Source organism: Zalophus californianus, chromosome 9, assembly GCF_009762305.2.
Source record: "Zalophus californianus isolate mZalCal1 chromosome 9, mZalCal1.pri.v2, whole genome shotgun sequence".
Taxonomy (NCBI): Eukaryota; Metazoa; Chordata; class Mammalia; order Carnivora; family Otariidae; genus Zalophus; species Zalophus californianus.
Genome location: NC_045603.1, coordinates 6,566,074 through 6,579,720, shown reverse-complemented (window position 1 = coordinate 6,579,720; position 13,647 = coordinate 6,566,074). Strand labels below are relative to the sequence as shown.

Genomic DNA, 13,647 nt, shown 5'->3' with positions numbered 1-13,647 from the left:
CTGTCAGCTTCTAGCATTCACGGGAGAGCCGGAGCCAAGCCTGGCTGCTCCCCAGGGCCCCTCCCAGCAGGAGACAAGACTGCAGCGCGGTCACTGTGGCCCAGAGAAGCCACAAACGCTGCCACCTGACCACAGTACACACATACTCCACTCCCACATTCACGTGCTCTCAGATGCTCTCACACACATTCACTCCCGCCTGCTCACTCGCTCACAGTCTCAGCCTCAAACCTCCACACTCACACTGCCCATCACCCCCACTTCGTAGATTCACACTCAGCCACACATCTGCACTCTCAAACGCACGCACATTCACTCACACTTCACACCCAGTCACTTCACATATTCAGCCGTGTATTTGCAATCACAAACTCGTGTGCATTCACACTCACACGCACTCTCGTGCACACTCACACTTCACATTACACCTAGTCGTGTCATTTATTCACGCTCAGACACACACGTGCGCTCTCAAACTCCTGCACATCCACACTCGCTCACCAGCACACTCGGTCACACTCCAACTTTCCCCGCCACACCCTCTCCCACCCTCACTCGCGCGGCTCACGGAGGCACCCGCTCCTCCCTCCACTGGGCGGGACCGGGCGGGATGTGAGGGGCGGGGGGGGGAATGCGGGCGGGCGGGCGGGGCGCCCCCGTGCCCATCAGCCGGGTGCCCGCCCGCCCCCGGGGCCCGCCGCCCGCACGCCCCCCGGGCAGGAGGGCTAGGTCCCGGCGACTGAGGGCCGGGGCGTGAGCCGCGGCTCCCGCGGGCCACGCGCGGAGCCGGGCGGGCCGGTGGGGTCCCCGCGGCCCCCGTCCCCGCGGCCCCCCGCGCCCCCCGCGCCCCTCCCCGCCTACCGTGCTCAGCTGGGCCCCCATGGTGGCGCCGCACGGTGCTCGCTCCGCCGCAGCCGAGACAGTCCGGCCGCCGCGCCCAGGCCCCGCCCCTGGGCCGCGTCACCCTCGGGGGAGGGGCGGGGCCGAGTGGGCCCAGGCGGCCCCGCCCCGCACGCCGCCGCGGGGAAGGGGCGACGGGAGACCCCGCGCACGGCACGTGGCCCGCTGCAGCCGCGGGCGGCGGTGGGGTCGCCACGCGAGCGCGCGGCCGGCATGGCCCGCGGGGCCGCCTGGGGTGGGACGTTGGCTGGCTCTGGGTCCCGTTTGTCAGCAGAATGGGGGGAAGATGGCGCCCCCCCTCGATGGGATCCGGAACATAAAATCCGGAAACCACCAGGCCACGCCTGGCCTAAACTCTGACGGAGGCACCTAGCGCGGTGCTGGGCCCCGGGTCCTGACACTGCTTAGCTCCGTTCCCCTCCAGGCCTTTGAACTCGCGGTTCCCTCTCTCCGGGACACTGTCCCCAACTGCCTCAGAGCCAGCCCCGGCCTACTGTTTGGCTGCAGGTCAAACGTTCCCTCCTCAACAAAGCCTGCCCCGCCCCTGTGGTCTTCCTAGCACTTGGCCTGGAGCTGAAGTCGTCCCACTGGGTTCCCTGGGGGCGGGGGGAGTGGTTTGCCCCCAGGCCCACCGCATCGCAGCGGACTGTGGGCTCCCTGAGGGCAAGACTTTTTTTTTTTTTTTTAAGAATTATTTATTAGAGAGAGAGGCAGAGGGAATCCTCAAGCAGATCCCCCACCCACGCTGAGCGCATAGCCTGATGGGGTGCAATCCCAGGACCCTGAGATCATGACCTGAGCCAAAATCCAGAGTCCCATGCTTAACCCACTGAGCCATCCACAGGCCCCCCAACTCTGCTTTGAAGTCCCCTGCATGCCTGGAGGCTAGGGTATAGTGGTTGCTCAATAAATACTTGTTGAAGGAGCGAATTTAACAGTACCGCCTCTGTGTAAACCCATGCTGGGTCCAGGGAGGCTCTGTGGCCTTCGCCTCAGGAATGGTCTTGGACCCAGATGTGAACTCCTGGTAGTCTGACTGCTCAGGCTGCCAGGCGTCGTGTCCCTGCATTGTGATGCTGACCAGGCAGGGAACTGGGCCTTCCAGGCAGAAGGAGCTGGGCAGAACCTGGAGGTAGAAACAAGGTGGAGAGACACAGCGTTGCAAAAACCAGAGAGGCTGATACAGCTGGAGCTGGCGGCACAATGGGATGATGTGAAGTCAGGATGAGGCAGTATGGGGACCTGGGTAGGGGGGACTGGGATGTGGGGAGCCCTGGAGGATTTAGGCATGTGAGGGAGTAAATGGCTGGTTTTAAAAGGCAACAGGGGACAGCGTAGAGGGAGGAACAGAGAAAGGGATCTACTACCATAGAATATAAGGGTGAATGTGACAGCAGATCAGTTGGGTATGATTTCAGTTTTATCGATCACAATTTTTTTCTTTTTCTTTCTCTCTCTCTCTTTTTTTTTTTTTTTTTTAGTAATCTATGCCCAACACGGAGCTTAATCAAACTCAGGACCCCGAATTCAAGAGTTGCATATTCCATGGACTGAGCCAGCCAGGTGCCCCTATTGATCACAATTTTGGTATTACAAAGGAAGTCATGAAATCAGAAAGTTCAGGGTGTGCAACCAGTAACTTCCCACGAGTAGGTGCTTCTTTGGACAAGCACCCTTGTCCACAACGCCTTCCACTGAGGCCCAGGAGCAGATCACCCCTGACCTCCTCATTTGCCACAGTCATTTCTGGTTTTCTTCATGTTCTTTAATGATGATGATGATCACAAATGTGGACATGTGATGTTGGCGTTTGTTCTCCTTGTGAAATTTGGAGGTGACTAACTTGGCTTTCTCCTTTTGATCATCCATCCTCACAAGCCTTGAAGAATTCCCATATAGGGCTTTTCCTCGAAACATTCATCCCTTAAATGGCATTAAATATACAAACAAAACTTAAATAACATTTAGACAAAGGCTATAAATGCTAGTCCAGCAAACAATCCTACAAAATCGGAATTAAGATGAAATCTGTTTTTCTGTCTTGTATTATTATTTAAATTATTAGATGCATTTGTAGACTCAAAAAGGAAATGGCTTTCCTCCTAAAGTTATCACGTTATTACTGCCTCTCATAAGATTATGTTAATTATCCACTTTCTCTTTGAACCTCTTCATTTTTTCTGCATATAAAATCAACATTGTTCATAATCAACATAAATTGTTGAAGCATTTTGCTCTCTCTGTAATAAATCCTGTCTGTGTTCACACCTCAACCCACTAACACACCTCAGTATGTAAAGCACAAAAGGAGATTTCACTCCTAGTTACTTCTGGAAGCTTCCCTAGAAAGTGACCCACCTGCCAGGCCTGGCCTCACACGGGTGTTGGTTCCTGCTTGCTTGTGAGACCACATTCCATGGCTACACATGAACTTGGAGAGGCCAAACCTGGCACACAAGTGGACAAAAATTGAAGCTGAAGCCAAAATTGGGGGCAGATTTTGTCTGCTTGAGGCTCGCGTGTGGTCAGGACATTTGCTATGAGCTCTGGATGGTGCCAACTCCAGCATCCCCGGAGACCCCTTGCAGCCACACCATCCAGCTGGCTCGGACCCCAGGCCCAGCAATCCCGTCCTCTGGCTGCCCCCATCCCTGAAAAGGGACTGGTCCAGGTGCGTTTATTTTGCCCAGTTATTGGTCTGGGCCTCAACTCCCAACAGAGTTCCTTCCTGGGGTTTGGATCTGCTTACAATGGCCGAGAGAGACCCTAGGCCTGTTGCTTTCCAGGGGACACCGTTACAATTCCTGTCCCCTTTTCTCTGAGCTTCCCTCTTCTCCTTCCTGTCTGATCCTGCATGCATCTTGGGAGGTGGGATGTCTATTCAGGGGTGGTAGGGAATGCAGGTTTAGGGAGTTGTGGCTCTGTTTCTTTGGAGAGAGAGGGATAGATTCCCACCCAGACTCCAAGGGAGTAGCTTACGCCTGCAGGTCTATAGGGTGGCCATAGTGTTGGGGAGTATGTGGGGCTCTGGGAAAAGAGCTGGGATGACATTGATTAGGTGGCCCTCTCCTGCTCTTCAGACTCAAACCAAGAGGGTAGGTTTCACTGCCCCTCATTGTGTGACAGGCTCAGGCCTTCCCCTTTCAGGGTACCCCTCTGAGAAAGGATGGCTGTGGGTGTTGGGGAGGGCACAGTGTCTTCAAGACCACTTCTACTTCTGATATTTTATTTCTGGGTGCCCTCAGACTTGGAAAAATACCCAATGTTCAGAGAAATTGCAAGAAGAGTACCACGAGGGACACCTGGGGGGCTCAGTCAGTTAAGCGTCCGACTCTTCATTTTGGCTCAGGTCATGATCTCGGGGTCATGGGATGGAGCCCTCTGTCAGGCTCTATGCTCTGTAGGGAGTCTGCTTGAGGTTCTCTCTTTCCCTCTCCCTCTGCCCCTACCCCTGCTCATGCTCTCTAAACACACACACACACACACACACAAATACAATCCTTACAAAAAAAGAATAGTACGATGAAAGATCAGATTCACCAACCGTTATCATTTGACCTCTCTCTCCCCCTTCCTTCCTGTTTTCTCTTGCTGCACCTTGGAGAGTTAGTTGCAGATATGTGACCCTTCACCTCTAAACACTTCACGTTTCTCCTAAGAACAAGGCCATTCTTTTATATACCACAGTTAAATGATCAAATTCAGGAACTTTCACATCGACAGGACACCGTGACCTAGTCTCCAGTCCACATTCCACTTGCCCCAGCTGCCCCTATAATGTCCTTTCCAGCTATTATTTTTTCTGGCTCAGGCTCTAATCCCAGGTTAAGTGTGGCATTCACTTGGCAGATCTCTTTAGTCTCCTTTGGATCAGAGAGCAGGTGATGGACTGTTCGCCTGGTGTTGGCTGCCACGTCCACCTACAGTAAGGTACCTTGATACTATCTGAAGGTCCTCATCCCCCACATTGGTTTTCACATTTGCGGTTGCTCCTTGCCTGAATCAATTATCATTATGGTGGTTTAACTGGTTTACTAGTTGCTTTGGGGAAAGAAGAAAAAAAAAAAAAAAGACCTTTGTCCTAATCATTCCTCAAGGTCCTTCAGGAAGCCAAAGAACAGAAACTCCCCACAGGCCTCTTTGCCTTCTGGGCATGAGCTGTCAGCTGGGAATCCCCTACTCTACTCAGGTGTTTGATCCTGGGGAGAGGCTGAGAGACCGGGTGGAGAAACCATTAGTTTCATTTCATAGAAGAGGAAACTGAGGCCCAGAATGAGGAGAGAAGCGGGCAGCCGTGGAACAGCTCCTCCCAAGGAGTCTCTGGGTTCCAACACCTTCCATGGACCAGGGTAGGGGTTTGGAAAGGAGGCTTTCAGGCAGACTGCAGGGCAGAGTTTCAGGGTCCAGGTTGGGGCTCTCTGACCCCCTGACAGTCCCCCTGGTCCCTGTGACCTGTGTACGGCCTAGGTTGCCAGATTTAGCAAATAAATATATAGGATGCCCGATTAAATGTGAATTTCAGCTAAACAATGAATACTTCTTTAGTAGAAGTCTGTCCCAAATAAAGCACTTAAAACACACTTATACTAAAAATTACACTAAAACCTCATGATGTCTGGGATGTTTGAACTGACACAGGGGTTGCCAATTAAGATATAGGACACCCAGGTCATTTTCAAGTTCAGGGAAACAATAATTTTTAAACTCAGATGTAGGGAATGAAAACACGTGCGGCAGGTGTTGTCAGATGCAAGAAGTGAGGCAGGTGAAGTTGGGGCCTTGAATGCCGGGAGCATTGCCCTTCTGAGAGTAGATGACAGCCCTGGGAGGAAGGGACTGAAGCTCAGAGAGCCATGGCCAGACAGTTCTAGAAATCTCCCTCTGGGGGCACCTGGCTGGCTTAGTTGGGAGAGCATACAATTCTTGACCTCAGGGTCGTGAGTTCAAGCCCTATGTTGGGCTTAGAGCTTACTTAAAGATAAAAAAAGAAAGAAAAGAAAGAAGGAAGGAAGAAAGAAAAAGAAGCAAGCAAGCAAGCAAGCAAGCAAGCTCCCTCTGGCTATGGGGCGGCGGGGAGTGTGGGCAGAGGTGAAGAAGGCTAAAGGTCAAGGAGCAATCGGGGCACAGCTGCAGGGCCCAGTGACATGTCAGGAGGTTCAGGCCAATGGTCAGGGGATGAAAAGAACATTCAGGAGGCAGGACCTACGGGGCCTGAGGCCCACCAGCTCAAGAAGGTGGGCAGGAGGCTTCTGGCCTGGCATGGGAGTTTGGGGGGCTGTGGGAGGGGGCAGGGAAGGCCTGATAGGCAATGGGGTCCATCATCTGTAGTTCAGAAGGGGCTGGGCCCCAGAAGGAGAGTGTGGCCCTGGGGCAGGGAAGGAGGGACGCGGGGCTAGGGTCAGGTGGGGGCTGTGCAGCCCTGTCCTGGGAGGCATCTTCGCCCACATTACTTCCTCCAGCTCGTTCCTGCCCTATGAGGAACTAGCTGGACTGCAGGGTCCTGGAAAAGGGCAGGGGTGGAGGCCAAACCTGCCAGACCACCTGTCTACCCACACCCCTCGCTGAGTGTCTGGAGAGGCCCTGAAATGATTTGTTGGGAGCTGATGTATTAATCTCCTTAGGCATTTGCAATTTGAAGAGAGAACCTGTGGGGGCTTTGGAGCAGTGGCAGTAGCAACTGGGACTGGGGTGGCTTCCCACCCAGAGACTGAAGTGTTAACTGGTAGAATCTAGGCACCTGCTCGGGTGCTTCGATGGGGAGGGGGCACCTGGACAGGCGGTCAGCTCCAGGGTCACCAGGCCTGTTCTGGAAGCCAAGCAGTCTGCTCTGGCACAATCTTCATGTGGGCAACAGAGAGGATGATGATACAGGAACTGGTGTGGTGCACCCTCTATGTGGTAAGCGCGTGAGGAGTATGTGAGGACAGCCCCAGCCTGGGGGGCCCAAAACCCACGCAGCCAGTGGAATGCGGTGGTCCGAGGAGCCAGCTGAGCTTGACAGCAAGTCATCCCTTACCCAGGGCACCACATCCCCACCTTATAGAGGAGAGACATGGCTCAGAGAGGGAAGAACCTTGTCGGAAATCACATGTCACGCAGCTAAAGGGGGTTTGGGCTGGAGCTTGAACCCAGGTCTATTTGCTTCTGAAACTCAGCTCTCCCCATGCCCGCCTGGCCCTGGAATTAGGCATCTATTTTTTCCTCTTCCTTGGTGGCCTGGGCTGCCTTATGGTGAATGGCAGGGACTGAGTCCGGGGTGGGGGACTCTGTGTCACTCCCCCTAAAATACTGCTTTCTCTAGACCAGAGATTCTCAAATCTTGGCTCTTGCCATGTGACCTGGGCAAATCACTCCCCTCTCTGGGCCTATTTCCTTGCCTATAAAATACAGGATCCTCTAGAACCTAGGTAGAATCTTGACGGAACAAAGTTTGCAAACTGCTGGCCGAGGATGGCATCCAGCCCACGGAAGAATCTGTTCTGGGTTTGGGCTTCATTTGAGTGAATTGCCAACTTAGGATTTCTGGCTTCTTGTGACAAATCCAAGGCTCTCATTGGACCAGCTCCTCGTCTGGGGGCCCTTCAGTTCCTGGATTTGCAACCTCTGGTGAAGCTGATCCTAAAATTCTCCCGAAGTGCCCACACAGGTTATAATTCTCACGCACTTTGCTCCCTGGGAAGCAGGAGACAAGGGGTCTAGGCTTGGCTCTGCCCCAAGCTTGGCTCTGTCTGAGCTTAGGCCAACCACCATTCCTCTCTGGGCCACGTCTGTACACAGGGATGATCAACACATCTCTCAGAAGGCTATGTTGGGGATTAAACGGAGATGGCAGTATAAACCTGCGTTACAAAGCTGGATCTGTGGACAGGTGGAAATTAGACCTAGGAGCATGATTACCTGTGTGTCTATGGTATGCCAAGAGCCAGGCTGGGGACTAAGAGATGAATGTGGTTCAGTCTCCAGAGACACACAGAAGCAACGAGCTGAAAACAGTGGGGAGGAACCCCAGGTCAAGGCCTTTCACTTGTGGGTGAAATCAAGGAAGACCCACGAAGGAGGTGACATCTGGGCTGCCACCACCGGATTCACTTATTCATTCCTCCTAGCTTTATCAAGCACCTACTGTGTTCCAGGCATCATTCTAGGCGCTGGGGGTCCAGCAGTGTGCAAGACAAAAATGCCTTTGAAGACCTGACATTCTAGTGGGGGAAAACAGAATAAACCAGAAACAATGAAAAAAAAAAATAGACCTATTATGTCAGGTGGAAAAGGAAAGGCAGAGCAGGGCTAGGAAACAGGCAGCAGTGGGTGTAGCTGTCTTATGTAGGGGTCAAGGAGGTCTTCCTGAGGTGATGACATTGAAGCAGAGACCCGAAGGAAGTCAGCAAGCAAGCCCTGTGGATAACTGGGGAAAGAGTATTCCAGGCAGTGAGAACAGCCAGTCCAAAGGCCCTGGGGCAGGAGTAGGTGTGGCTTCTTTAAGAAGCAGCAACAGTGGTGGTTTATTCCATTTCTGTGATGCTAGCTAGCTTCGATCACTTGGCTCAGCCATGTCTGCCAGGCTTTTCCCTGTAAAGTTTCTTTCTGTCTTTGTATTGAATAAGTCTTCTATAGCTGGAGCGCCTGGGTGGCTCAGTGGGTTAAGCGTCACTTAGGATCCTGAAGCGTCACTTCAGGATCAAGACCCGCACCGGACTCCCTGCTCAGTGGAGAGTTTCCTTCTCCCTCTCCCTCTGCTGCTCCCCCTGCTTGTGCTCACTCGCTCTGCCTCTCTCTTTCACGTAAATAAATAAAAAATCTTAAAAATAAGTCATCTATGGGATGATCCTTTGAGACTCATTACCCAATTTGACTTAATCCTCATAGCAGCCCTATGGCAGTTTTAAAACATGTCTGTAAATTCTCTGACATCCTACTCATTGAGAAGGGGGTCTGGGTCCCCTCCCCTTGAATCTGGGTCCTGGGATTTCTTGACCAAAAGAATATGGCAGAAGTGACACTCTACCATTGGCAGAGGGATGGGGGGGGCAGGGAAGGCCGTAAGAAATTGGTGGCGTCCAGTTCCTGTCTCTTGAGATGCTTTCCCTTGAAATCCAGCCACCATGCTGTGAGGAAACCCTAGCAACCCATAGACAAGCCCCTGTGGAGAGGAAGCGAGGCCTCCAACCCTCTGCTCAGCTGACCTCCCAGCCATGGCCAACGTTCCAGCCACGTGAGTACGCCATCTTAGAAGCAGGTCCTCTAGCCCCCCAGCCGATTGGAACTGAGCCGCCCCCCTGCAAGCTCCGTTCTGATTTCACATACGTGAGCAAGTGGTGAGAAATCTGTTGTTGTTTTATACCACTACGTTTTACAGGGGTTGGTTACACAGTAAGAGTTCACTGGGTCTCAGAAGGTGTAGGACCCAGAGCGTTCCCGATTGAAAACCTGGTGTTATTGGGGGTCTTCCTGGGTGCCGGGTGCTGTTATAACTCAGCCCCCACGTTAAGCCAGTTGGGGAAACTGAGGTCCTGCGCTATTCAGCAACACACCAAAGGTAACACAGCTAGAAAGTGCGGGCTGGCTTCAGAGTCCTTGTTCTTAGCGCACGTGATGTGCCACCACCTGAGCGGAATCCCGATTCAAACCAGCTAAGCAGGAAGGAATTTACTAAAGGCCCCTGGAGCAGCTCACCAAATCAAAGAAGGGGCGGCCTGCGGAAAGGCTGGGGAGGACCAAGGCCAGGGCTTCCCTCCTGCACATCTTTGCCTCTCTCCCTTCTGGGGAGCCTCACCTCTCCAGTCCTGATGGGCCTCTTCCCACACTCACGTGCCTCCAGCACCCGCGCAGGGCTGGTTTGAAGAAAGAAATCCTAGGGAAGGACCCTGATTGGGTCCGTTTTTTCGTATGTCCATCTTTGGGAAACGGCACTCTCTGATTGGCTCAATTTGGGTCAGGTGCCTCCGCTTAGCCAATCATTCCAGTGAGGGAGGCGGAGTCAAGTGGGGGTGGGAGGGGCTCGGTACCTCCCCCTGGAATCACTGGGCTGTTAGAGGTACGCACAGGAGGGTCCCCAGGAGAAGGGGTCAGTCAGCATGCCTGTGACCACAGGGCAGTTGAAGCGAGTTGGCTGCCACCCGGCAGGGGTCACCGCTGGGTCCTAGAGCTGGAAAAGGCTCCATTCCTGACTTGCTGTGTGTGACCTGGGCAAGGAGAGGATGGGAAGGGGCTCCGAGGACCTCAGGAGGGTGTGGGATTTGATGTACAAGAAGGAGAAGGGAGCCGCTGGGCGCCAGGCACCAGGCGCTTTGCCTTTGTGGGGAGATAGGATCAGAGATCTTGATCTGGGCTCCGCTTTCTCTGTTTTCCCCTGTATTTTCCTCCTTCCTTTTCCGTGTGCTCGCTGCCCCTGGGGAAGGGCTAGGCAGAGCAGAAGCCCGCCGCCTGTCTAGAGCAGGAAGAGGACTTCCAGCACGGGCAAGAGCTCCTTGAGAATGCACAGAGGAATCAAGGCTCCCAGAGAGGCGGACCCACGGCTGTGTCAAGTGGCAGGGGGCTAAAGGAGGTGTGGAGATCCTGGAGCCAAGGGGCCTTCCCCACCCCCCCCGCACCCCTACTGGCCCAGGGGATGCCTTGTGTGAGTTAGAGAGAGGCGCCCCCTCCGGGAGATGCCCCTGCTCTGCCCCGCGCTGGGATCCAGGGCTTGGTGGGCGCCCAGGCTGGGGGTCAAACTGGGTTTCCACTCCGCCTTTTGCTTGGTTCTTGCACGACAGGCTGAGATGTTTCTAACTGCATCTGTTTCCTCTGTGGGTCACACTGCCAGAGACCAGACCCAGGTAGTCTCCCCTGGGCCCTGTAGGGATAGGAGGCAGCAGGGAGCTGCTCAATTTCGGCCAGCCTGCGCTGATTCGTGAAGACAGGTGCCCCGGTGAAAACCTGTGGCCCTGCCCCACCCAGGCCCCCACCCGAAACTCCCGAGACTCTAGAGCTGAGCTTGTGTTTCACGCCAGCTTTGTGTTAGACGCTAAAACTGCTAGAAAACAGAAATCAGTGTTTCTTGTACAACTGTGCATGGTGTGAGCTTCATATCCAGTGCACACCTGTGACCTCACTTTATTCTCATATCAACCGATGAGACAGGAAAGCCCATCTTAGTCTCACAGATGGGGACCCTGAGACAGACTCAGAGAGGTCCTGGAACTGCCTGGAGTCACACAGCCCCACGGCACCCACTCACTAATGCGATCGCTCAGTCTCTACTTCCGTCCTCTCCCTCTTTCACTCGTTTGGACAATTTTATTGAGTGTCAGTTATGCCCCTCACCCCCTGTGAGATCCGAGGGTACACTGCGGGGAGCAGGCCAGACAGGGAACAGCCCAGGACACCCCCCCCCACCCCGGGGAGCTGAAAAGCTTCCTGTTGACTAGCCATGTGATCTGTTACTTGGCCTCTCTGAGGCTCAGTTTCCTCATCTGTAAAATGGAGACAATATGGGGTGCACCTAAGGGAGTTCTTGGAAAGATCCGATCAATCAGCTATACTCTGGGAGGAAGCTTCTGGGCACCGCCACACTTGAGTGGGAGTTCTGCTGACCTCCTTGAATGTGGGGCATCTACATAAGTTATTTGGAATTCTCCTGCCTGGGAGATTTGTCCCCCTCCCCTGTTCATTTATGTAGTCAATCATTTATTTATTTCAATATGGACTCATGGCTATATTTTTAAAGAGATTTTCCTACTTTGGGTTATCATCCAATTCTCTCCTTTCTTTTACTCAGATTGTCTTTGGCCATCAGTAACTTTTTGTTGGCCCATGTCCCTTTAGCACACAGCATATGTATGTTTATTTTTTTAAAAGATTTTATTTATTTATTTGCTAGAGAGAGTAAGAGTACAAGCAGGGGGAGTGGCAGGCAGAGGGAGAGGAAGAAGCAGGCTCCCCACTGAGCAAGGAGCCCGATGTGGGACTTGATCCCAAGACCCTGGAATCATGACCCGAGCCGAAGGCAGCTGCTTAACTGACTGAGCCACCCAGGCATCTCAACATATGTATGTTTAAGCATGTCCCTGGTTCCTGGCATGACGAAGTACTCCAGGTTTATCTTGTATAGATGCCGCCCTAGTCCCAGAATCAACCATTTCTCCAAGGAGCTGGAGAATGGCATTAGAAACCAAGGTCTGGCTAAATAACATTCCAGTGTATGGATATATACTTTATTTATCCATTCTTCTGTTTATGGATATTTAGGTTGTTTGCACTTTGGGTCTTAAATTATGAGTAATGCTGTGGGGCACCTGGGTGCCTCAGTCAGTTGGGCGTCTGCCTTCAGCTCAGGTCACGATCTCAGGGTCCTGGGATTGAGCCCCGCATCAGGCTCCCTGCTCAATGGGGAGTCTGCTTGTCCCTCTCCCTCTGCCCCTCCACCTCGCTTGTGATCTCTCTCTCTCTCAAATAAATAAATAACATTTTCGGGGCGCCTGGGTGGCTCAGTCATTAAGCGTCTGCCTTCGGCTCAGGTCATGGTCCCAGGGCCCTGGGATCGAGCCCCGCATCGGGCTCCCTGCTCGATGGGAAGCCTGCTTCTCCCTCTCCCACTCCCGCTGCTTGGGTTCCCTCTCTCGCTGTGTCTCTATCAAATAAATAAATTAAAAATCTTTAAAAAAATAAATAAATAACATCTTTAAAAGAAAGTAATGCTGCTATGCACATCTGTGTGCAAATTTTTGTGTGGATATATGTTTTCATTTCTCTTGGGGATATACCTAGAGGAGGAATTGCTGGGCCATGGTGTGATTCTATGTTTACCTTATTGAGGAACCACCAAACTGTTTTTCAAAGTGGCTACCCCATTTCCCATTCTGACCAGCAATGTTGGAGGGCTCCAATTTCCCCACATCCTTGCCAGCACTTGTCATTGTGTTTTTGATTGCAGCCATCCAGTGGCTGTGAGGTGGTATCTCAGTGTGGGTTTGATGTGCATTTGCCTCGCGATTAACGATGTTGAGCATCTTTTCATGTGCTTGTTGGCCGTTAGTGTATCTTCTTCGAAGAAATGTCTATTCAGACCCTATGCCCACTATGAATTGGGTTGTTGGTCCTGATCCCTGCTTTTGGGCACTCCCTTCAATGTGGGACCTGAGGAGTGCGCCTCTCTCACTTCACCCAAGCCCCAGCCTTGACTGAGAGAAAAGAATGGGGCTCCATGAAGCTTAGTAATGGGGCACCTCATCCATCCCCAAGCGTGTTCAGTGACAGGGTGCAGGATGAAAATGGGGCAAAAGGAAAAGGGGCCCTAAGTCTGGGTGGGTGGGTGTCCTGGTGTGTGAGGAGGGGAAGGGGCCAGAGGGTGTGTTGTCACCCCCACTGGACACCAGGAGTGGGGACCGCCAGGGGCACCTGTTTATGCACAGGCCCTGGGGGATGCAGGGAAGGTGCCATCCCACTCGGGCTACAAAGATGCTCCCAGAGTCCCTACAGCTGACGCAAAACAGAGGTAGAACCTGCTCCCTGCTGTGGCACCCCGTCTCTCCATGCCCACAGGGCACCTAGAGTGCCACCTTGGCCTCTCTCAAGGCCACCCCACCCAAGCGAGATCCAGGGTGTTTGTCCCTAAACCAGATTGTGGCTGTTTTATCCTTGAGATTGTAAACCCTAACGTAATTGTTATGTAAGCTGTTGGAAACTTAAGGGCAAAACATAAAAAGCACGGTGGTTTCCGTGAGAATAAACTTGAACCCCACAGGAAAGTGTGATACAAGCCAGTTGCTT

General features: G+C 53.0%; 1 protein-coding gene across 1 annotated transcript in view; it reads right to left on the bottom strand.

The window, feature by feature from the left end:
• The window catches only part of LOC113922645 (NADH-cytochrome b5 reductase 3), a 28,836-nt gene extending 27,829 nt beyond the window's left edge, over nt 1–1,007 (bottom strand). Inside the window, exon 1 of the mRNA XM_027594797.2 lies at nt 862–1,007. Coding sequence (XP_027450598.1) covers nt 862–882 — 21 coding nt within the window. The 5' untranslated portion in view covers nt 883–1,007. The remainder of the gene's footprint in view (nt 1–861) is intronic.
• Nucleotides 1,008–13,647: the final 12,640 nt, after the last annotated feature.